A 22,926-nucleotide genomic window follows, 5' to 3' on the forward strand; every position below is an offset into this window, starting at 1 on the left:
ACTCTGAAAGCGCCGTCGTCGGAATTGGGAGCACTGGCCTCTGACTGGTGGTGCAGACCTTCCCGCAGTTTAATCAATCATCGCCTGCCTCTTGCAGGGCAGTGTTCTTTAAGTGGGCGTTGCTGCAGTTTGAGCAAGTCATGACATCGGCGTCCTGACGCTCCGCGCGTCGTCGCACATGCGCAGTGCGGGTGTTGGCCGCTTCGTTATCCTGTCCGCATCGCGCATGCGTGGGACCCCGGGAAACGTGTATGAAATGGCCGCTTTCATCAATGCTGAGGTGCTGCATCCGGGAGATGGCCTGCACACTCTCTGCCTCGTGGGAGGCAAGTTTCTCATTTTCAGCCGATTTGTACTGGGCATAGCAATTTTTGGCGTGCTCATGCACTGTGCATGTTTCAATCGCACCTAGCAGGGTCATACGCTTGATTTTCAGTAGCTGCTCTCTCAGAGGATCAGTGTGAACTCCAAAAACGATTTGGTCTCTGATCATGGAGCCAGCAATATCACCAAAGTTGCAGGTCAGCGCTAGCAGGCGAAGGGTTAGTTAAGGAGTTGTTGAAAGATTCATCTTTACCTTGTAGACGCTGTTTGAATATGGTAGCTCTCGAAGATTTCATTGGTGTCCACTTTACAGTGACTGTCAAACTAGTCCAGGATGGTCTGAAACTTTGTCTTGTCCTGGCCTTCAGTGAAGTGAAAAGAGTTGAAGAGTTCAATGGCTTGATCACCCGCTGTTGAGAGGAGAAGCGCGATCTTCCTTGCATCAGATGCACCCACGAGGTCTGAAGCTTCGATGTACAACAGAAACTTTTGCTTGAATGGCCGCCAGTTGGCAATGAGATTGCCGGAGGTCCTGAGCAGGTGAGGAGCCTGAATCTTCTCCATGGTGCCAGGATACATTCGCTGGTCGTCACGGAACGGACTGAGGTAAACCACCTAGATTAAGCAGTCTCCTGGTAGGATGTTGTGTTATGTACTCTGGGATAACACGGGCTGCAATTGGATGCAGCTTTAACCAAATGATACTCCAGACCTTGAAGTTAGTTCAATCTGATTTGTTGAACCAATAGCACAGTTCTCTATGAGTTCGACTCTCTGCTAACCGAAGTGTGGTTGCTCTGTCTGACTGAACCAGACTAGCTCTTAGCCACGTGCTGGAGGTGTGATACTGTACATACACCCTGACTCACTCTGTAGATGTGGAAAGAGGAGTATGAGTGCCTCGTGCCTTTTATAGTGAGATACCACCCGAGTGTCCTGCCTGCTCATTGGTCATGTCCTGTGTTCATTAGCTGCCTGTCTGTATATCATTATCTGCATGTCTGCATATCATGACATACACAACAAACAAAAACAGAAAATGCTGAAAAAACTCAGCAAGTCAGGCAGCATCTGTGGACAGAGAAACAGGGTTAACATTTCAAGTGAGCTAGCTCTGAAAAAGAATCACATCAAACTCGAAATGTTAATTCTTTTTCTCCACATGTTACCAGACCTGCGGAATTTTTCCAACATTTTCTGGTGTACTGGAGGTTTCATCACCTGATCAACTGCACACACCCAGTAAATCTCCACTCCTGCTGAATATTTGTATATCGAAGTTGAACACAGCTTGATACTGACGTTTTTTCTCTGTGCTGCTTGCAGCAGGAAAATTCTTGGGAGACTTGCACCTCTCTGCAGGTTAGTTTCAAACTTGATAAAAATACTTATAGGTTGTAATGCATAATCATCAATGGGAAAAATAGGAGTGTTTGGTCAGATTTCTAGCTCGCATTGGACCAGGGCCCTCGCGTCACAAGCTGCCCCATTTCACTTCTGAAAATGTTGCTACTGTTCTGTATCACATGACAGATGGATGTGTGTTGCCCTGCTAACCCAGGAGAATGCATGGTCACCGAATGGAGTATTTATTTTAGGAATAATATAACGATTTGATGCAGAACGCTCATGCTGAAAACATTTTGTTTCCAGCCCGGGTTGGGAAACAAGATTTGAAGTGAAAATGCAGACACACAAATGAAATGAGGAAAACTCACCGCAAAGGTTGGAAGCTGTTCTCCTGGATGCTTTGGGACGGTTTCTTCTTGGCTAGCAGTCAGCTGGAGTTGGTGAAAGAGCTTGGAGTGAAAATGCATTTCCTCCAAGTTGCAGAAAACCACCAAACAAGTGGGACAAGCGAAGCGCCGCCTGCTCCAAGGGCGCCCACCAGCCTCCTCCATTACTGAAGAACTTACACAGCTCTTCCCCCCGGAGTTCTGCGGCGTCTCACAACAATCACTCCAGCGCCAAGCCGACGCCACAAGGCAGGCATCCGACAGCTCAAGTTGGAATCTTTTCCCGGTGTGAGAGCTCTCCCTGGAGTTCGCCCGGCTCTTTGTGGGGGGTGAATGGAGGACCCGGGCTGCGGGAATCGCCGCAAACTCCGGGCAAAACAGGAAACCAGAGGGGGGAGGGGGCTTTGGCTTTCCAGTCAGGATTCAGTGCCGCTTTTCTTCTCTCCCCCTCTGCGACTTTCACATTAAGTGCTTCCGCCTTCTGTTGCTTGGTGGGCGACAGGTGCAAGGAAGGGTAAAGGTGAAGCCTTTGCCTCTGGTGGAGGTGCTGAGTGAGAAGTTCACATTTACACCGAGTAGCGCTCCTGCAGTCCGGAGCTGTGTGAAAACCCGCTCCGGCTGCTATTGTGTGCCTCCCAATGCAAGTTCTGGGATTCAGCAGTCACCCGGAGCGCCCCGCGCATCCTGGACCGTCTGAGAGTCAACCAGTGCTTAAACACTCTTATTATCATTTACTCCGCGTGTTAAATAGGAAAATAACAACGAAATCGTGAATCGCAATCCAGGTAAATGCACTAAATCTATAATTAATATCGATCATTCTTGACCCCAATTTGAGAACTTAACAGGTTTTACTCCAAAATATATTAAGTGTGCCAGTCCTGCCGAGTTACATTCACACATGTTGTTAGTGGCGTGAGGCAATTATCAATATGCTCGTAAAGCTGGCGACCACTTCATGTATGCAGGTCTTGAAATATTCCTGCACCTCTCATTGTCAACCTCCAAGTTTCCTGACTTCAGCTCTTCCTTTCAAGGTCTCGCCTTTCCTTATTGATCATTCTTTTCCACTCATTTCTGAGTCCAGAGACTTGCCCTCTGCTTCAGCATTTATTCCACGCTTACACTCTGGGTGTTTTCCCTCAAACCCCTCCAAAGGAGAACAAGCTGATTCTCTGACCACGCCATTAGTTCTATTCGGGCCTCTAAAGCTGCCTCTAAGGGGTTGTGCAGAGGAGTACAAGTTCTTCGAATTCATACATATCCCCATACAAAGTATGACACAAAAGTGACTTCAATTTTTGTGATCCAATTTAATGGTTTATATAATTAATGTTAACTGCTGTTTCTTCATTTTATAAAAATCATTTACCAGATGCGGGCATCGCTGGCTAGGCCAGCATTTGTTGCCCATATCTAATTGCCCTTGAGAAGATGATGGTGCACTGACTTCTTGAACTGCTGCAGTCCCTGTGATGTAGGTACACCCACAGTGCTGCTGAGGAGAGAGTTCCAGGATTTTGACCCAGCGACAGTGGAGGAACAAGCAATAGATTTTAGGATGGTGAGTGACTTGGAGGGAAATTTCAGGTGGTGGGGTTCCATGTACATTGCACTCTTGTCCTTCCAGATGGTTGTGGTTGTAGGTTTGAAGGTGCTGCTTAAGGAATCTTGATGAGTTTCTGCAGTGCATCTTGTAGATGGTACACATGGCTGCTACTGTGTGTCAGTGGTGGAGGGAGGGAGTGTTTGTGCAAGGGGTGCCAATCAAGCAGGCTATGTTATTTTGAACTTCTTGAGTGTTATTGGAGCTGCAGTCATCCAGGCAAGTGGGGAGTATTCCATTACACTCCTAACATGTGCCTTGTAGATAGTGGATGGGCTATGGGAGTCTGGAGTTGAGTTACATGCCACTGGATGATTAGCATCTGACCTGCTCTTGTAACCACAGTATTTATATGATTGGTGCAGTTCAGTTTCTGGTCAATGGTACACCCCCCCCCACCCCCCCACCCCACCCCCCCACCCCCCCCCCCCCACCCCCCCCCCACCCCCCACCCCCCCCCCACCCCCCCCCACCCCCCACCCCCCCACCCCACCCCCACCACCCCCACCCCCCCCCACCACCCCCCACCCCCCCCCACCACCCCCCACCCCCACCCCCCCCCCACCACCCCCCCCCCACCACCCCCACCACCCCCCCACCCCCACCCCCCCCCCCCCACCACCCCCCCCCCCCCACCACCACCCCCACCACCCCCACCACCCCCCCACCCCCCCACCCCCACCCCCCACCCCCCACCCCCCCACCCCACCCCACCCCCCCCCACCCCCCCCCACCCCCACCCCACCCCCCACCCCCACCCCACCCCCCCACCCCCACCCCACCCCCCCACCCCCCACCCACCCCCCCCCACCCCCCCCCACCCACCCCCCACCCCCCACCCCCCCCACCCCCTACCCCCCCCACCCCACCCCACCCCCCCCCCACCCCCCCCCCACCCCCCACCCCCCCCCCACCCCACCCCCCCCCCACCCCCCACCCCACCCCACCCCCACCCCCCCCACACCCCCACCCACACCCCCACCCACCCACCCCCACACCCCCCCACACCCCCCCCCCCACACCCCCCCACACCCCCCCCCCACACCCCCCCCCCCACACCCCCCCACACCCCCCCCCCCCCCCCACACCCCCCCACACCCCCCCCCACACCCCCCCCCACACCCCCCCCCCCCCCACACCCCCCCCCCCCCCCCACACCCCCCCCCCCCCACACCCCCCCACCCCACCCCACCCACCCCCCACCCCCCCCCCACCCCACCCCACCCACCCCCCACCCCCCCCCCACCCCACCCCACCCACACCCCCCCCCCCCACACCCCCCCACACCCCCCCCACACCCCCCCCCCACACCCCCCCCCCACACCCCCCCACCCCACCCCACCCACCCCCCACCCCCCCCCCACCCCACCCCACCCACCCCCACCCCCCCCACCCCACCCCCACCCCCCACCCCCCACCCCCCCACCCACCCCCCCACCCCCCCACCCACCCCCCCACCCCCCCACCCACCCCCCCCCACCCCCCCACCCACCCCCCACCCCCCCACCCACCCCCCCACCCCCCCCCCCACCCCCCCCACCCCCCCACCCCCCCCACCCCCCCCAACCCCCCCTTCCCCAACCCCCCCCCCCAACCCCCCCCAACCCCCCCTTCCCCAACCCCCCCCCCCAACCCCCCCCCCCCAACCCCCCCCCCCCCTAGTCTAGAAATACGTCACAATTGTGCCTGAACACAAAAGAAGATGGCCTTGAAATTACAATTTGTAATATTATCTGTTAAAAATAACTGTAACCACCTAACTTTTTTGTCCACCATTTTAATGAAAGGGTCAGCCCTAATAAATCAAATGGGTTCAATCCTCCTTTAAATGAACTATTTAAATTTAATAGAAATTAAGCTTTCATGCAATACCTCAAAACCTAACTCCAGGCTCATGCATTTTGCAGTCACATTCTTCAGGGTGTTTTCATTAGGTTGCCAAAGTAAGGAAGCACAAAGACAGCAGATAATCTCTGAATGCAGCTAGTTACAGATTGTGAGCTTGGGAATTTGGTGACAGAGAATTCAGTGCCGAGGGAGGAAGAAAACAGGAAAGTGACCGATGAGTATATTGTTTGTTTATCCTCCTGATAAAGATGGCAGGACAGGTGATGTGTTGCGACTGCAGAATGCGGGTGTTCCTGGACAGTAGTGTAATCCAGGACAAACACACCTGTAAGAAATATCAGCGATTTGAGGAGCTTTGGCTCAGTTATTGTGCTGGGGTGGTGCAAACACTGAGATGCATCAGGGAGGGGTAAGTTACCAGGACACTTTATTCCAGGAGGTGGTCACACCCTTTAGGTTTTGGGTCTTCTGATTTGGTCAGTGGTCAGGGGCAGGAGGGTGTGACTGTATGTGAGGCAGTTAAAAGGATGGAGAAGGTATAAGTGGATGGGTCTCGGTCCTTGCAATTGTCCAACAGGGTCGGGGTTCTTTCAGCAGGGAAGAAAGTTGGGGCTGCAGGGTATTTTGCAAACTGACCATAGAACCATGATAGAAGAAGCCATTCAAGTGGGGGGAGGGCTTAATGTTTTGTCACGTGTTCAGGGTTGAGATGGGGCTCTTTGGGGTTTGTCTGTTCTCCCAAAGTAAGCTGTGTGAGACAATAGTTCATCAAAACCATTACTCATGATTTTTACAGCTACTGTATAAATATTGAGACCTCTGCACAAGGTTAGAATTGCTGTTCCTTCCAGATCTGTGTTAGTCCATCATGTGGTGTTACATCATTTAATTTTGTTGCATGATCATTGCTTCAGCATCTTGTGCTTCAGATGTTCACCCTTTACAGTTAATAGGAATGTCATGGTAATAAGGGACAACATAATCAGAGGGATTGACATTGTTCTTTGCAACCAACGCAGTGCAGACGGCTGTGTTCGGGATATCTACTCGGGGCTGGAAAAAAACCTGCAGGGTTAGGACGAAGATCCAGTGGTCTTGATCCATTTTGGTACCAATGACATAGATCCAAAGAGGTTCTGCTTGAAGATTATGAGCAGCAGGACCACAAAGGTAATAATCTCTACCTGAACCACGAGCAAATTGATGTAGGATAAATAAGATTAGAGAGGTGACTGTGTGGCTCAAAGACTGGTATGGTAGAAATGAGTTTCAATTCAAGAACACTGCCACCACTACTGGAGAGGTGTGAGCTGTACTGTTGAGTCAGATCTCCGCTGAGGACCAGTGTCCTGTTGAATGTATAACTAGGATGGTTGACAGGGCTTTACAATAACTAGTGGGATGAATGGGTTGTGTGAGAGGGGATGGAGTAAATCAAAGGGTAAATGTTAGAGTAGGGTAGCGATTTAGGTAAAGATAACAAGGGAGTGACAGGAAGGGACAGATAATACAAACTTAATGCAGAAATAGATAAGGCCAAAGATTACAAAAATGGTAAAAAGACAGTTAAAGGCTCTGTATGTGAATTGCGCACAGCATTCAGGACAAAATTGCTGGCATAGATAGAAGTAAATAAAAATGTCCTGATAACTATCGCCAAGACATTGGGCGCAATTCTCCAGGAACATTTCTAAGTGTGGTAGCGAGCGGGAATTGCCACGAGCTTCCCGGCGCACAGCCCAGCAAGATCGGCGAAGCTATTCAACGTTAATTGGTCGACTTAACGAGGCATCACGGGCTTCTCGCCGCAAATGAAAGCTCGCCAGCTGATTCGCCGGGACCGCACTCGCCAGCCCCCCGCAAACAATGTCGAGCAGCACTTGCTCAGCCAACCCCAGACAGCTTGCGACAATGGCGCTGAGGAGACCAGCCACAAGATTTGAGGACACTGACCTGGGGAGGCTCCTAGATGCAGTGGAAGCCAGGAGGGATGTGCTGTTCCCCTGAGGGTCCTGGAAGGTTAGCCATAGTACAGCCAGTGTTGCCAGGGACGACGTGGAGGCAGCTGTGAGCTTGGGGAGTGTGACCAGGAGGATTAGCCTCCAGTGCCGAAAAAAGGTCAATGACCTACACCGGGCAGCATGAGTGAGTAGACATCAACACACGCCCTCCCCCCAAGGGAGCACCCAATCCACCCATGCAACCCCCAAACTTCCCTCCACCCCCTCACCTTTCAATCCCCTCCCTTCACACCCCACTTCCCACCACTATGAACGATGTGGATGACTAATGGTGCCCTCTCTATGTCTCCTCAGGAAAAACTCTCCCATAATCGGCAGGAGAGGAGCGGGCCCTGGAGGTGACTGCGGTGGCCGAGGACAGAGCGGTCACCCACGCAGAGGCTGGCGGACGCCTCATAGGTGAGGATCCACTGGGCCTCACCTGAAGGACCTGTCAAACGTGAGTTAATGCCATCATGATTGACCTATCCTTCCCACTGACCACATGTCCATTCTCCCGCAGGTCCTCCAGCCGATGAAACCGGCCCATCCCAGGTGGCACCCCCTCCTGTTTCCCAGGAGACCACCTCAGAGGAGAACTCGGAGGATGCCACCATTATAGTCGCGCCACAGCTGTCATCCCCAACCTCCACCAGAGCAGATATGCACACCTCGGTGGGACATGTTAGTGGTCAGGCTTCTGGGGCACAATCTGATGAGCACCACGCTGTTGATGATGCACATTAGCTGGAGGCAGGAACCCCCAGGTGAGACAGCAGTCAGAGGGCTGCTGGATCCCAGGACTCTGCTGGGTTGCAGCCTGATGCTGAGCCTATGGAACAGAATTACCTGGAGCTGTTGGTGACGATAGCAACTGGGACATTTGGAGCGGAATGTCAACGTCACTCCAGCAGATCCACGGCCGCTTGGAGGAGTCCCAGAGGCTACAGGCGAAGGAGATGTCATCGGCAATGTGTGGCACCGAGGCCAACACTGCTAGGGTGGCGACCGCTGTGGAAAGCCTGGCGCACGACGTCGGCACGAGTGAAGGTGTCCAAGACGTTGCGCAGTCGGTGACGACCATGGCTGAGGGTCTCGACAGAATGTCCGCCTTACTGGGGGATGTCACCCAGTACCAGGCTGACCTTGATGAGGTCCTGTGGGACATGTCCCATTCTCAGATGGGCCTGGCTGAGGCACTACAGAGCATTTCCCAGTCACTGAGGAACATCGGCAAGGGCGTCGACATGAGGGTGCAGATCATCGGGAACCGCCAGGGCTGGCAGAGCCAGATGATGCAGGGGCAGATCCCGATTCTGCCTACGGGAGCCGGCCGGTTGCATCATGACAAACTCGCACCTGGTGCTGTTCTCGTATTTGGCCTTTCCCGCAATTCAGAGGCCTTGTTTCGCTTGACCGAGAGCATAACGAAGCCGGAGAAATGCGCCCATGGGTCAGGATTTCCCATTTGGAAGACTAAGGGTGGAATTCAAGGAAAGATATCAGAGGACATTTGTGGCAGGTTTTTCAGGGAGTTTCCCATCCACTCTGCCGGTGTGTTCCCCGCCGCTATTCAATGACACTTAGCCCTAGGGAGTTTCTCGCCGGTTTAGCCCACACTTAGAATTTTTTTCGCCACTGGGGAGCTGAACTCAAGAGATTGGGCCGCCATTTTGAAAGGGTGTCCCGATCTCTAAGTGAGCTTGTTCCGCACACTCCCCGCCCATGGGCAATATCACCCCCACACACATGGGCATGACCCCGTGCCCCCCCCAAATGAGGACACTCTGCTAGGAGACCCTGGGGGGTCTCCCCTCACAGCTAGGCAGTGCCATTATGTCCACGTTCCAGGGGAGGGCCAGCGAGCCACTCTGCACTGACCCTGACCGTGACGACCTAGAGGTCTCCGATAGCACGAGAGACCATCACCCCGCCCCGCCCATGGGTGCCGTTCCGCCTGGACTACGTTTATGTGAACCAGTGCTCAATGGTGCCAGGCTGCGGCCTTGCTGGAGAGGCCAGGAAATGCCGGGAAAGCTCAAAAACAGACTTCGGCAATCGCCGTTTGGACACGCCTCTTTTGGACATTATTCTGACTTTGATGCCTCGCGGGACCTGGGTAGATGCCGTAAGGGTTAAGGGACCCTGGAAAACCCACAGTAGGCCTCTCCTGACACCTACCAACACACCACGCTCAAGCGAGAGCGCAACGCAGCCGGTGGATCGCGCCCCAAGTGTTGACACGGACTGAATTGCGTGCGGTTTGCGTTCCCGCTGGACATGCCAGTAGGCCAGCACTCCGTGCTCGTAAGGAACGGAGAGACACCCTGTTCCCCAGGGTGGGCCACAGACTCAAGCCTGCCATTCTGAACACCACCTGGGAGGTGGTGGCAGAGGTAGTCAGCAGCACTGCCAGCCTCATCAGGAGGAGACAGCTGGTGATCCGGAGCGGTGGGACGTCACTAGCGAGGGAGGGCTCTGCAGGCCACAGTGCAGATGGCCTCTGCTCGGGTGAGTCTGTTGATCATCTGCTTCCTCTGCAGCACTTCTGAAGAGTACCAACACCTGGTGGGCCCCTGGTTGAGCTTAACCATGCCATCCCCTTGATGATATAGCTGGGGTGTGAGGGTGTCCAGAGGAGCAGCCTTGGTGGGCTTCCAAGTGACCAGAGGCCTTCTGAGCTTTCAAAGGATAAAGGCAGCACTCAACAGTGTGAGCAGCCCGGAGCCTGTAAGTAGTACCAAAGGGGTGAGTTTAAAAGACAGACTCCAGCAATGGCAGCCTGAGCCAGGCCTCCCAATCCCGAAGGGGATACACAGAATCCACGGAGCGAGCAACAAGTAGCTCCCTGTTACTGTCCCGAGCAGCCATCCCCCAGTGTTTCAGGGTTTTTTTTAACCTCCCGCTCCCCCTCCACAGCCATGGTACCCAGTCGACGTTTGTAAATACTTGTAGTAATTCGCACCTGTGTGACGTCCGTATGAGAGGGGGGAGCATCATGGAAATGCAGAGCATACTGGGTACAACTCAGTAAATACATGTAAATGCATGCAAATTCCGGCTTTGCAGGTCCCCGACGGCGGGGGACGCAAACCTAGTTTTGCCGTCAGGGAAGGACGGAACATGGCGCCCGAATCAGCGCCGGGTTAGAAACTCATTTTTTGTCTGGAAATCTGATTCTACGCCCGATTGCGATTCACGTTTCCGCCGTCACAAGCTGGAGAATTCAATCCATGGACTGAGACTTTCTGCTCCCATTCGCATCATGCGGGTTTGGCGACGGGAGCGGAAAATATTGCGAGAACCGCAAAGTCCCCTCCCCGTCAGTGATGGGAAACATTCCTGATGTTGAATGTCGGCAACCATATAATAATTTACGATATCATTATCAGTCCCCGAGCCTGCAATCATCAGCCCATCAATCTACAGCAGCACGACGGTAGAACAGCATGAATCACAACTGGTTTTCAAAGGCGTAGATCAGACAGACCTCTGAGGGACACTCAGGTGAGTCCAGCGCCCAGGTGGGAGAGGCTCGCAGTGCCAGGATAATTGTCCAGGTGGTGGGGGGGGGGGGGGGGGGGGGTGGTGACCAGGTTTGCTCGGTCTGCGCTGGGGCAGCCTTTAAAAATGACGCCTCAATCGTCACTTTTCTAACCTGTTGGCGGGGCAGACATTGTGGTACCGGGACTTCAAGTTTTCTTTCCCAAGTGCTGCATCATAAGGTGGAGAAAGCCGCTGCTGCTATCAGCAGCTCCAACACCACTTTTCCCGACCAACTTCAGCCTTTCCCAATATCGGGGGAAATCCCAGCCATCATTTCAGGATGACCAAGGCTGGGGCTGGAACCTGAATATTGAAGGCTTTTGACCTTTTGAAAACATTGGAAGCTAGGAAAAGGTGGTGGCGTCGCTCTGCTAATTAAGAATGTCATTAGTATAGTAATGAGAGATTACCTTAGCTTGGAAGAGCGAGATGCAGAATCAGTTAGGATAGAGATAAGAAATAAGGGGCGGCACGGTGGCGGTGGTTAGCACTGCTGCCTCAGTGCTGAGGAACCGGCTTTGATCCTGGCTCTGGGTCACTATCCATGTGGAGTTTTCACATTCTTCCCGTGTTTGTGTGGGTCTCACCCCCACAGCCCAGAGATGTACAGTCTAGGTGGATTGGCCACGCTAAATTGCCCCTTAATTGAAAAAAAAAAATTGGGCACTCTAAATTTATATTAAAAAAAGAGATAAGAAATAAGGAAGGTGAGAGTTTATTTATGGGAACAGCTTACAGGCCACTTAACAGTGGTTACACTGCAGGACAAAGTACACAAGAAATAAATGGACATGTAGAAATGACTGCAATATGACTTTAATCTACAGGTAGATTGGATAAATCAGATTGGCAAAGGTAGCCTGGAAAATGACTTCATAAAGTGTATGCAGGACAATTTCTGAGAGCAGTAAAAAAAAAAATTCATTAAAAAAATGTTTAAATTTAAATCGCCGACCGTAAACATAATAGTGGAACTGTTTAGCACCACAGATGATGGCCAGTACAACCTTTTTGATTTGGAGGTAATTTCACTCAGCTTCGTGAGAGGGTCCTTTCGGCAAAGGCCGTTCTGATCTGTCCTCCATCTTACGGGATAAAATGGCCCCAATTCTGAATGGGGAGACGTCGCAAATGAGAACAATTGGCTTCCCCGGGTCGAAATGAACTGAAAGGTACAAAGATTGCAGAGCTCATTTTACCGAGCAGAAAGTTTCCTTTTGCTGCTCCTTCCATTGCCTCAGTAACTGATGTAGTGGTGCCAATATCTTGGTCAGGTCTGGTCGGCACCTGCCAGAATAGCTCACCATTCCCAGGAAACATTTCAGCTCGGCTACATTCCTGGGTCCTCTCATATGGCTTTGACATTTTCTTCGACGGAGTGTAGACCTGTAGTGTCCACTCGGAAACCCAAGTACATGACTTCTGTGGCCTTGAAGGAACATTTTTTTAAAAATAAATTAAGAGCACCCAATTCTTTTTTTTCCCCAATTAAGTGGCCAGTTCACCTACCCTGCACATCTTTGGGTTGTGGACTGAGACCTACGCAGACACAGGGAGAATGTGCAAATTCCACACGGACAGTGACCCGGGGCTGGGATCGAACCTGGGTGCTCAGCACAGTGAGACAGCAGTGCTAACTACTGTGCCACGGTGCTGCCCTTGAAGGTACATTTCTCACATTTGAGGCAGACTACCACATCTCTGAGCCTTTTTAATACGTCCTCCAAACTTGACCTGTGCTCTTCATGTGTGACTCCAATGGCTAACACATCGTCTAGGTAAACCATCACTTTTGGGATACCCTGGGTGAGGTTTTCCACGGTACGCTGGAAAATAGCGCAGGTCATCAAAATGCCAAAAGGAAGCCTTGTGTACTGAAATATGCCCGTGTACTGATCATTGTGAATATTTGGGATTCTTTATCTAGTTCCAACTGCAAGAATGCATTGTTGAGTGTAGCGCACAATGAGTTACGAGACAGACGAGAAGTGATGAAGTCGATTCAGGCTTTATTAAGCGAGACTTGTCCCCAGCAGTTCAGCAACAGAATGAAGCGGCGGGGAGAAGCTCGGGTTCTTATACTCCGCCTTCAGGGCGGAGCCAGGAGTCAGCAGCCAACCAGGACCCGGGATCTGTCAGCCAATAGCATCACGGCTTCACAGTCCCACATGACCCCTAATACATACCACCACATGCACCCCTTGTTAAAAAGGAACCCGGCGGGGTGGTGGTTCGCATGGTGGTAGGGGTTTACAAGGCTGGCCCTGGAAGGAAAATTTCGGACATGTTACTACAGTTTTAGCCCTACACTGGGCTATGTACAAGTTTGTGAAACTATTTACAATATTAGCAAGAGAAAAAAATTTTTTTTGTTACAATACAACAACATTCTTGGTGTCACGCGGATGCCACGAGTCGAGCGGGCGGTCTGGTCTTCCTCGTCGATCGCCTCAGCCCTGGTGGTGGTGCAGGTGCTTGTTCAGGCGTTGTCGTCTCCGGGAGCGTTTCGGTGTTTGTTCCTGTTTCACTCCTGGGCGGGCACGGGAGGAGGACCGATCCCCCCGGGAAGGGGGCGGTCGCGGGGTGCGCCGGTGGTAGGGAGAGGATGATCGGCGTCGGGGGTGTGTGTGTGTTGCCGGCGGGCGCCAGGTCTCGCAGGGAGACCGTGTCCTGTCGGCCGTCGGGGTACGCCACGTAGGTGTACTGCGGGTTCGCGTGGAGAAGGTGAACCCTCTCGACCAACGGGTCCGATTTGTGCGCCCGCACATGTTTCTGGAGCAAGATGGGTCCTGGGGCCGCCAGCCAGGTCGGCAGTGACGTTACGGAGGAGGACCTCCTGGGGAAGACAAGGAGGCGCTCATGAGGCGTTTGGTTAGTGGTGGTACACAGCAGCGACCGGATGGAGTGGAGAGCATCCGGGAGTACCTCCTGCCACTGGGAAACTGGGAGATCCCTGGACCGTAGGGCCAGCAGGACGGTCTTCCAGACCGTGCCGTTCTCCCTCTCTACTTGCCTGTTCCCCCGGGGGTTGTAGCTGGTCGTCCTGCTCGAGGCTATGCCCTTGCTGAGCAGGAACTGGCGCAGCTCGTCACTCATGAAGGACGACACCCTGTTGCTATGGATATACGCGGGGCAACCGAACAGTGTGAATATGGTGCCAAGGGCTTTAATGACTGTGGCCGCTGTCATGTCGGGGCAGGGGATGGCGAAGGGGAAACGAGAGTACTCGTCCACCACGTTCAGGAAGTATGCGTTGTGGTCAGTGGAGGGGAGGGGCTCTTTGAAATCGAAACTGAGGCGTTCAAAGGGGCGGGAAGCCTTGATCAGGTACGCTCTATCCGGCCTGAAAAAGTGCGGTTTGCACTCTGCGCAGATGTGGCAGTTCCTGGTGACTGTACGGACCTCCTCCACAGAGTAGGTGAGGTTGCGGGACTTTACGAAATGGTAGAATCGAGTGACCCCTGGGTGGCAGAGGTCCTCGTGGAGGGCTTGGAGACGGTCTATTTGTGCGTTGGCACATGTGCCGCGGGATAGGGCATCGGGCGGCTCGTTCAGCTTTCCGGGACGGTACAAGATCTCATAGTTGAAGGTGGAGAGCTCGATCCTCCACCTTAAGATCTTGTCATTTTTAATTTTGCCCCGATGTGCATTATCGAACATGAAGGCTCCTGACCGTTGGTCGGTGAGGAGAGTGAATCTCCTGCCGGCCAGGTAATGCCTCCAATGTCGCACAGCTTCCACTATGGCTTGGGCTTTTCCACTGAGGAGTGGCGGATTTCTGAGGCGTGGAGGGTCCGGGAGAAAAAGGCCACGGGTCTGCCCGCTTGGTTAAGGGTGGCCGCCAGAGCTACGTCGGATGCGTCGCTCTCGACCTGGAAGGGGAGGGACTCGTCGATGGCGCGCATCGTGGCCTTTGCGATATCCGCTTTGATGCGGCTGAAGGCCTGGCGAGCCTCTGTCGACAGGGGGAAGGTAGTGGACTGTATTAGCGGGCGGGCCTTGTCTGCGTACTGGGGGACCCAATGGGCGTAATATGAAAAGAAACCCAGGCAACGTTTCAGGGCTTTGGAGCAGTGGGGGAGGGGAAATTCCATAAGGGGGCGCATGCGTTCGGGGTCGGGGCCCATTATCCCATTGCGCACTACGTATCCCAGGATGGCCAACCGGTTTGTGCTAAAAACCCACTTTTCCTCGTTGTATGTGAGGTTCAGGACGTTAGCGGCCTGGAGGAATTTTTGGAGGTTGGCGTCGTGGTCCTGCTGATCGTGGCCGCAGATGGTTACGTTGTCGAGATACGGGAACGTGGCCTGCAACCCGTGCTGGTCAACCATTCGATCCATCTCCCGTTGGAAGACCGAGACCCCGTTTGTGACACCAAATGGGACCCTTAGGAAGTGGTATAGACGCCCATCTGCCTCGAAGGCTGTGTACTTGCGGTCACCTGGACTGATGGGGAGCTGGTGGTAGGCGGACTTGAGGTCCACGGTGGAGAAAACCTTACACTGGGCAATCCGATTTACCATGTCGGATATGCGGGGGAGAGGGTACGCATCTAGCTGTGTGTACCTGGTGATGGTCTGACTATAGTCTGTGACCATCCTTTGCTTCTCCCCGGTCTTTATTACTACCACCTGGGCTCTCCAGGGACTATTGCTGGCCTGGATTATGCCTTCCTTCAGCAACCGCGGGACTTCAGACCGAATAAATATCCGGTCCTGGGCGCTGTACCGTCTGCTCCTAGTGGCGACGGGTTTGCAATCCGGGGTGAGGTTTGCAAACAAGGACGGCGGTTCAACCCTGAGAGTTGCGAGGCCGCAGGTAGTGAGTGGGGGTATTGGGCCGCCGAATTGAAATGTTAGGCTCTGCAGGTTACACTGGAAATCTAATCCCAGTAATGTGGGCGCGCAGAGTTGGGGAAGGACGTAGAGCCTGTAGTTCTTAAACTCCCTCCCTTGTACTGTTAGGTTCGCGATGCAGAACCCTTTGATATCTACAGAGTGGGATCCTGCAGCTCGGGAAATCTTTTGCGTATTTGGATGGATGGTCAGAAAACAGCGTCTTACCGTGTCTGGGTGCTCCCGGAGTCGATCAAGCATGGTGTCTCGTGTCCGTTGATCAGCACCGTTGTTGACGTCGTCTGGAGCGTCCGGGGCCGTGATTGATCCAGAGTCACCGAAGCCAGTCGTGGTAGTAGTGTCGCGGGTCTTCTTTGGACCCCGTGGAGCCGTCGATGCTGGGGTCCTTTGTTGTCAACCAAGATGGTGGCGTCCATGAATCGCACGCGGCTGGGGGTGGACAAAATGGCTGCCCCCATGGATCGCACGTGGTCGGGGGTGGACAAAATAGCCGCCCCCATGAATCGCACGTGACTGGGGGTCACAAAATGGCGGCGCCCATCCTCCCCTCGTGGTGCCCGGGACCCAAAATGGCGGCACCCGCGGGTCGCACATGGGGCGCTGGGGGGGTTGGGGAGCGTTTGGGCTATGCTGGGCTCGTTCTTCTCCGGGGATTGCGGCGACCCCCCGGGACCGGCACACTGCCGCGTAATGGCCCTTCTTGCCGCAGCTTTTACAAATAGCTGCACGGGCCGGGCAGTGCTGCCGGGGGTGTTTCGCTTGCCCGCAGAAATAGCAGCGGGCCCCCCCGGGATGGTCTGGCGCTTTAACCGCGCAAGCCTGCGAGGGGGGGGGGGGGTTTGTCGCGACGGGGGTCCACGGAGCCCAAGGGGCTGCTGCGCTGTCGGGGCCGTAGGCGCGGGCGTTTTGCGAGACCACATCTAGGGAAGCTGCAAGGGCCCGTACCTCTGAGAGTCCTAGCGACTCTCTTTCTAAAAGTCTTTGGCGGATTTGAGGAGAGTTCATATCTGCCACAAAAGCATCGCGAATTAGCATGTCCGTGTGTTTGATCGCGTTCACCGGCGGGCAGCTGCAGCCCCGTCCCAAAATTAGCAGTGCGGCGTAGAATTCTTCTAGCGATTCTCCGGGACTTTGCCGTCTCGTTGCGAGTTGGTGGCGCGCGTAGACCTGGTTCACGGGCCAAACGTAGATGCCCTTCAGTAATGCGAGCGCTGTCGGGAAATCCTCTGAGTCTTCTATGAGAGGGTAAATTTCCGGGCTTACCCTCGAATGCAGGACCTGCATTTTCTGGTCTTCTGTGATCCGGCTGGGGGCCGTTCGGAGGTAGCCTTCAAAACATGCTTGCCAGTGTTTAAATACTGCTGCCGAGTTCGCTGCATGGGGGCTGATCCGCAGGCATTCCGGGGCGATCCGGAGCTCCATAGTCTTTTAAGCTCGCTTAATAAATTGTAGCGCACAATGACTTACGAGAGAGACGAGAAGTGATGAAGTCGATTCAGGCTTTATTAAGTGAGATTTGTCCCCAGCAGTTCAGCAACAGAATGAAGCTGCGGGGAGAAACTCGGGTTCTTATACTCCGCCTTCAGGGCAGAGCCAGGAGTCAGCAGCCAACCAGGCCCCGGGATCTGTCAGCCAATAGCATCACGGCTTCACAGTCCCACATGACCCCTAATACATACCACCACATTGAGATATTGCTTGGAGTGGGTGAGGCCTCGCACCAGCTTGGCATAGAGGTCCTCGATTCAGGGATTTGGTACTTCCAAACACCTCCCCTTCATAATTCAGTGATTTTGAAGTGGTCAGCTACAAATTGAAAGCACTTAACTCTGTTTGAAGCGATGTGAGAGCTGTCAAGCTGGATGTTTATAAACATTGTGGTTAGATCACTTCAAGTTACTCAACCGTGAAGGAAGATGAATGGAACAATGCTGACAGCAGATGAGTGTAGAAGCTGTCAATCACAGTCTAGGAAAGTCAATATCAAAGAGAAATGAATGAAAGGCTTGCAGATCAAAGATCTGACAGAGGGACACAGTTGACTGTTTTTCTCTTTTCAGGAATGAACAGGTGGTGCTTCCTGTGTCTGAGACAGCAGGTGTATTGCCCAGGTGATTATTAAAGCAATTTTTTTTCCTGCCTGTGTCTGGACAGCTCTCTCGCTTCCAGACAGGGGTCTCTCTTCTGGGGGGGCTTTCTGACAGGGGTCTCTTCCGGGGGGCCTTCTTGACATGGGTCTATCTTCTGTGGGGCTTCCTGACAGGGGTTTCTCCTCTGAGGGGGCTTCCTGACCGGGGTCACTTTCCTTGGGTGTCTGTGGGAGGGTGAGTCTCCTTATTTAGGGGTTGTCTGTGGGGGGGGGGGGGGGGGTAAAGTGGATAGGTCTTGCATTGTGAGGGGAGAGGGTGCCCTCGGATGGACTTTGGCCCTCCGTGAAGTCCACCGAGTCAAAGTCATGTTTTTCAGGACAAGTAGTAATTCTCGCCCACATGGTTCCCGGACCGGAGAATAATGCGGGCCTGGAGAATACGGTGCTCGTGCTACTAAGTGGATTCAAATTGATCTTAATGACCCATTTACATCCTCCCGCTGGTGCAGTGCGCGAACCTCAATCCTGATGCCAGCGGGGTGCTGGAGCATCAGAAACAGATCGGCACCATTTTATTCACAACCGCTGGATTATCCACCTCATTGGTAATTCCATTACCAATGGCGCAAGGCAGAGAATTTAGCTCAATGTTTCTATTAATAGGGAAATCCATGGTTGCCGCTGCCTTATTAAGGCATGGTACCTGCAGAGAGGAATCAAAGAAAACTTGATTCAGAATCAGTAAGACAGTTTTAAGATTTATCAGTTGGTATAAATCATTTCATATGGCCAAAGTACCGATGACAGAACCACCGCGTGCGAGAGGTTTTCTATCAGATCAGTAAGGATCAGAAAGAATTGACATTCAAATTTTCTGTTTTTCACAGACATCTGAAAGCAAACATCCAGTGTAACATCAGCATGAATGGTAAAAATATACGGTTTGATGTTGTAAGTTAGCTGTATCACAAAATAGATGCTATAAGCCTTGAAAAGCAATCAGTTCAATTACCAAAGAATGATCTTCTTTCTGAGCTATATAAGCTAACAGGAGGAATAAGATGACACTTGCCCAAAAGGCAAGATGAGTGAAACTAGAAATAAACAGCAGTCGGAAAAATATATCATAAATATTCATATCACACAGTCCAAAAATGATTCCTTATGTTTTTATTGGCGATGAAATATTTTTACAATTTTCTCCCAGTTTCCCTTCCACCCTGATAGCTGTGACTGTCACTGGAATATGATTCCATGGATACTAATCATGTGAGACCTTGTTGTCCTTATCCAACACCCACACACTTGTATTTATTTCTCTGTATTGTTTGCCCTTCTTTATGCTGCATTATCTCACAAGATTTAAACAGATTTTCTTCTTACCAGTGCTAAGGAATGCACTCAAACTAGAGCTATTATTCCTGAAACATAACCATCAGATAATAGTCATTACAGCCTCCCGAACAGGCGCCGGAATGTAGCGACTAGGGGCTTTTCACAGTAACTTCATTTGAATAAGCAATAAGCGATTTTCATTTTCATTTCATTTATGCATGATCCAAGCTTTCTTGATTTTACTCTTTCTCCATCTTAAGAGTGTTCCAAGGTACAATTCCATAAGCATAGTCAACTCTCTGGCACCTTGACTAGGTGACCATCTTCATGTGCGAGACTCATCAATAATTGTTGGCAAACAATGGAGGAGGCTCTGATGCCAACTTAGGCTTTATCTCAGCAAATATCCATTTTCAACATGGGCCCTAGCTCACCGCCAAGAAGATCTCTGTATGCCCCTACCAATATCCTTGCTAACATCAAATCAACATGGATCAAGGATTGAACCCAGGGCATTTGTGATCGGATAAGATCAGAGATATCCATATGAGGCATTCCTACATCTTCCTATTGTGGAAATTTATGTGCTTCTTCCACAATGTATACAAATCCCATGAACTTAGATAGTATGTGATCACATTATCCCCATGTCTGCGTGGGTCTCACCTCCACAACCCAAAGATGTGCAGGGTAGGTGGATTGGCCACGCTAAGTTGCCCCTTAATTGGAAAAAAGACAGTATGTGATGTGGCAACACCAAATCAATTAATCCTGTAATCTTCATCTTGTATATTTGCTTTCTTTGATGGCAGTGTGTTAAGTGAAAGATCACTACTAGAGAAATCAATAAATTACAATGTAATTTTATTTTTCCTCATAGTTGCGACTTTGTAACATAAGCAAATAAACAAGAGCACATCATGTTGATGTTACATATACTCCCACTGAATATCAGCTTTATTGCAAATGCTCACTATGTCCCAGACGCTGTATGAGTTTACCGTATAAAGATAATCACGTGCTTGTTTCTTATCTCTAAAATGGATAAGCCCGTGGTCACACTAAAATATAATACAAAACAAACCATTTTGAATGTGTTGCAATCCACAAGATGTGCTTCTTTGGACACTTATTCACGTAGTCAATTACATGTAAGATCAGTTACCGAGAGTGGGCAAAACATTACAACCATCAAATCTGGTGACGCATTATTATAATTGTCCCTTTTGATGTGAATTTCTACTTCCATTTATTTCGGCATATTGTACATCCAATGACCTTTACAGATTCAGCGAACTTGCACATTAAAATCACTTGATTAGAATAAACTTAAGACTACACAAACAATGTAAACATCAAAACAGGAAAAACATTTAAAACTAGAATAACAATTCTAATTGCTATTAGTGGCATATACAATTGTGTCTAATACTAGTGTGGAATGAAGTTGGATTTCCAATAGTATGTAGTGCTCGATCTCCAATGACATTACCTGCTTGAAGATGTACTATTTTATCCTGTAACACAGTGGATTTTGAACTTTACTGAGAAGCACCTTGATATATTTCACGATGTTGAAGAGGTTTTAAAAATACCACATTGATGTACAATAATTGAAAAAATAAACTGCATTTTTATTGCATATTTTGTGGATTGTCAGTGATTTTTTTGGGTGGATGTGGTGTATTCTTTATTGTATAAATTTAAGGATGCAGTCAAATTTTTTCAAGTTCACATATAGAGCAATAATTGAAAGACATTCATAAATGCAAATTGCATTAGTTTCAGCTAGCAGTACTGGAGTGTCAGCTAGCTCAGTTGGCTGATTTGTGATGTGGAGAGACAGCAACAGGGCGGGTTCAATTCCTGTACCAGCTGAGGTTATCCTTCTTAATCTTGCCCCTCGCCTGAGGTGTGGTGACCCTCAAGTTAAATCACCACCAGTCAGCTCTCTCTCCAAAAGGGAAAGAAGCCTATGGTCGTTGGGGACTATGGCGATTTTTCAATTTCAGTGGAGAGTGGTAACCCTGCAGCAATGGTTTCAGAGTTGGCAGCACTTCAAATGGGGGGACCATGAAGTACTGGAAGGGGATTTCAGGTATGTATGATGGGAGTTTTGAGGGCGTGTCACCTGTCTGAAAATATGTCAGTGCCTTTAAACAATGAGTAGATAGGAGTGCAGTAAATGTATCAGTGTGACAGGAAATTTAGATGTTTGGGCGCCAGAGAGAGCATGTAGTGGCATTGGTAGGAAATAGAAGTGATTAGTGGGATCGGTGGGTGGGAGTGGAGTGGTATGAGGTAAATTATGGGTGCCCTGAGCAGGACTGTATAAGACATCAGGCTAGAGCAAAAAGATGATGAAAGGGCACTTAATAGGAGGGAGTGAGAATGCAGGGTAAGGAACCAGATTTCTTAATTACCCTCCATTTTGAAAAAAGTCATGACATAATTACATATAGTTGGCAAGATCCTCCAGCTATTCATGTCAGTGGGATCTTCTGGTCTTGCCAATGCACATCCCTGTCGCGTGTTTGCTGGCGGCATGGGGTGGATTCAATGCGCAGTTCCATTGACCTTGGAGGGACCTGAAGATCCTGCTGCCAGCCAACAGCGGGCCACCTCTCGTCACTGAGAAACACGTCCCAGGGAGGACAGAGAACCTCACCCAGTAATTGTAACTTTTCCTGGAAGCTGGCTCGAGACACAAGGGGCGGGATTCTCCGACCCCCCGCCGGGTCAGAGAATCGCCTGAGGGCGGTGCGAATCCCGCTCCGACGCCGGTTGCCGAATTCTCCGGCGCCGGTTGTCAGGCGGGAATCGCGCCACACCGGTCGGGGGCCGTTGGCAGCGGCCCCCCTGGCAATTCTCCGGGCCCCGATGGGCTGAGCGGCCGCCCGTTTTCGGCCACTCCCACCGGCGTGGATTAGTCCATACCAGCGGGACCTGGCTTGGAGGGCGTTTAGCGGGATCGTCGGGGAGGCGCGGGGGGGGTCCGGCCCCAGGAGGGGGCCCCACGGTGGCCTGGCCCGCAATCGGGGCCCACCGATCTGCGGGGGGGCACTCTTTCCCTCAGCACCAGCCTCTGTAAGGCTCCGCCACGGCCGGCGCGGAGAAGAAACCCCCTGCACATGCGCAAGAAACACGCCAGCGTGTTCTACGCATGCGCCAGAACACGCTGGCAGTCCTGCGCATGCGCCAACTCAGGCCGGTCGGCGGAGGCCCGTTGGCGCAGCGCCAACCCCTCCAGCGCCGGACTAGCCCCTGGAAGTGCGGAGGATTCCGCAACTTCCGGGCGGCCTGACACCGGAGTGGTTCACGCCGTTCTTTGGCGCCGGTATGGGCCGCCCCACCAATTCCGGGAGAATCCCAGCCATGGTATTTCTCTGCATGTAAAAACAATACGTGTGGGAGTTGAAGAAGAAAAATATCTTTGTTCTCACATTTGAAGTTAGGATTTGTATTTTGATTTACATCATACAATGTTTCAATCTTGTTAAGATTGTGGAAGCATTTCCATGTGAGAGCTAGTTTCAAGCTTTCTCAAATAGTGTTGCATTTTTCCATGAGCATTTATCCAATGTAC

General features: G+C 51.9%; 1 protein-coding gene and 1 long non-coding RNA gene across 5 annotated transcripts in view; one reads left to right on the forward strand and one right to left on the reverse strand.

Annotated features, from left to right (window-relative positions):
- Window positions 1-2,644, reverse strand: part of LOC140425043 (tensin-3-like) — a 666,087-nt gene extending 663,443 nt beyond the window's left edge. For 2 of the 3 annotated variants that reach the window (XM_072508834.1, XM_072508832.1), the window contains exon 1: window positions 2,043-2,642. In XM_072508834.1, the coding sequence (XP_072364935.1) occupies window positions 2,043-2,225 (183 nt within the window). In that variant the 5' untranslated portion in view covers window positions 2,226-2,642. Of the gene's footprint in view, window positions 1-2,042 lie in introns of all 3 variants that reach the window. The other variant, XM_072508833.1, reaches the window with a different exon arrangement.
- Window positions 1,975-20,984, forward strand: LOC140425045 (uncharacterized). Of its 2 annotated transcripts, XR_011947747.1 has the most exons (5): window positions 1,975-2,049; window positions 3,436-3,624; window positions 6,534-6,684; window positions 17,977-18,027; window positions 18,893-20,984. It is a non-coding gene; the product is annotated as an uncharacterized lncRNA (long non-coding RNA). The 2 variants fall into 2 exon arrangements; XR_011947746.1 differs by lacking the exons at window positions 1,975-2,049; window positions 3,436-3,624; window positions 6,534-6,684 and adding an exon at window positions 10,625-11,021.
- Window positions 20,985-22,926: the final 1,942 nt, after the last annotated feature.

Source organism: Scyliorhinus torazame, chromosome 6, assembly GCF_047496885.1.
Source record: "Scyliorhinus torazame isolate Kashiwa2021f chromosome 6, sScyTor2.1, whole genome shotgun sequence".
NCBI classification, from domain to species: Eukaryota; Metazoa; Chordata; class Chondrichthyes; order Carcharhiniformes; family Scyliorhinidae; genus Scyliorhinus; species Scyliorhinus torazame.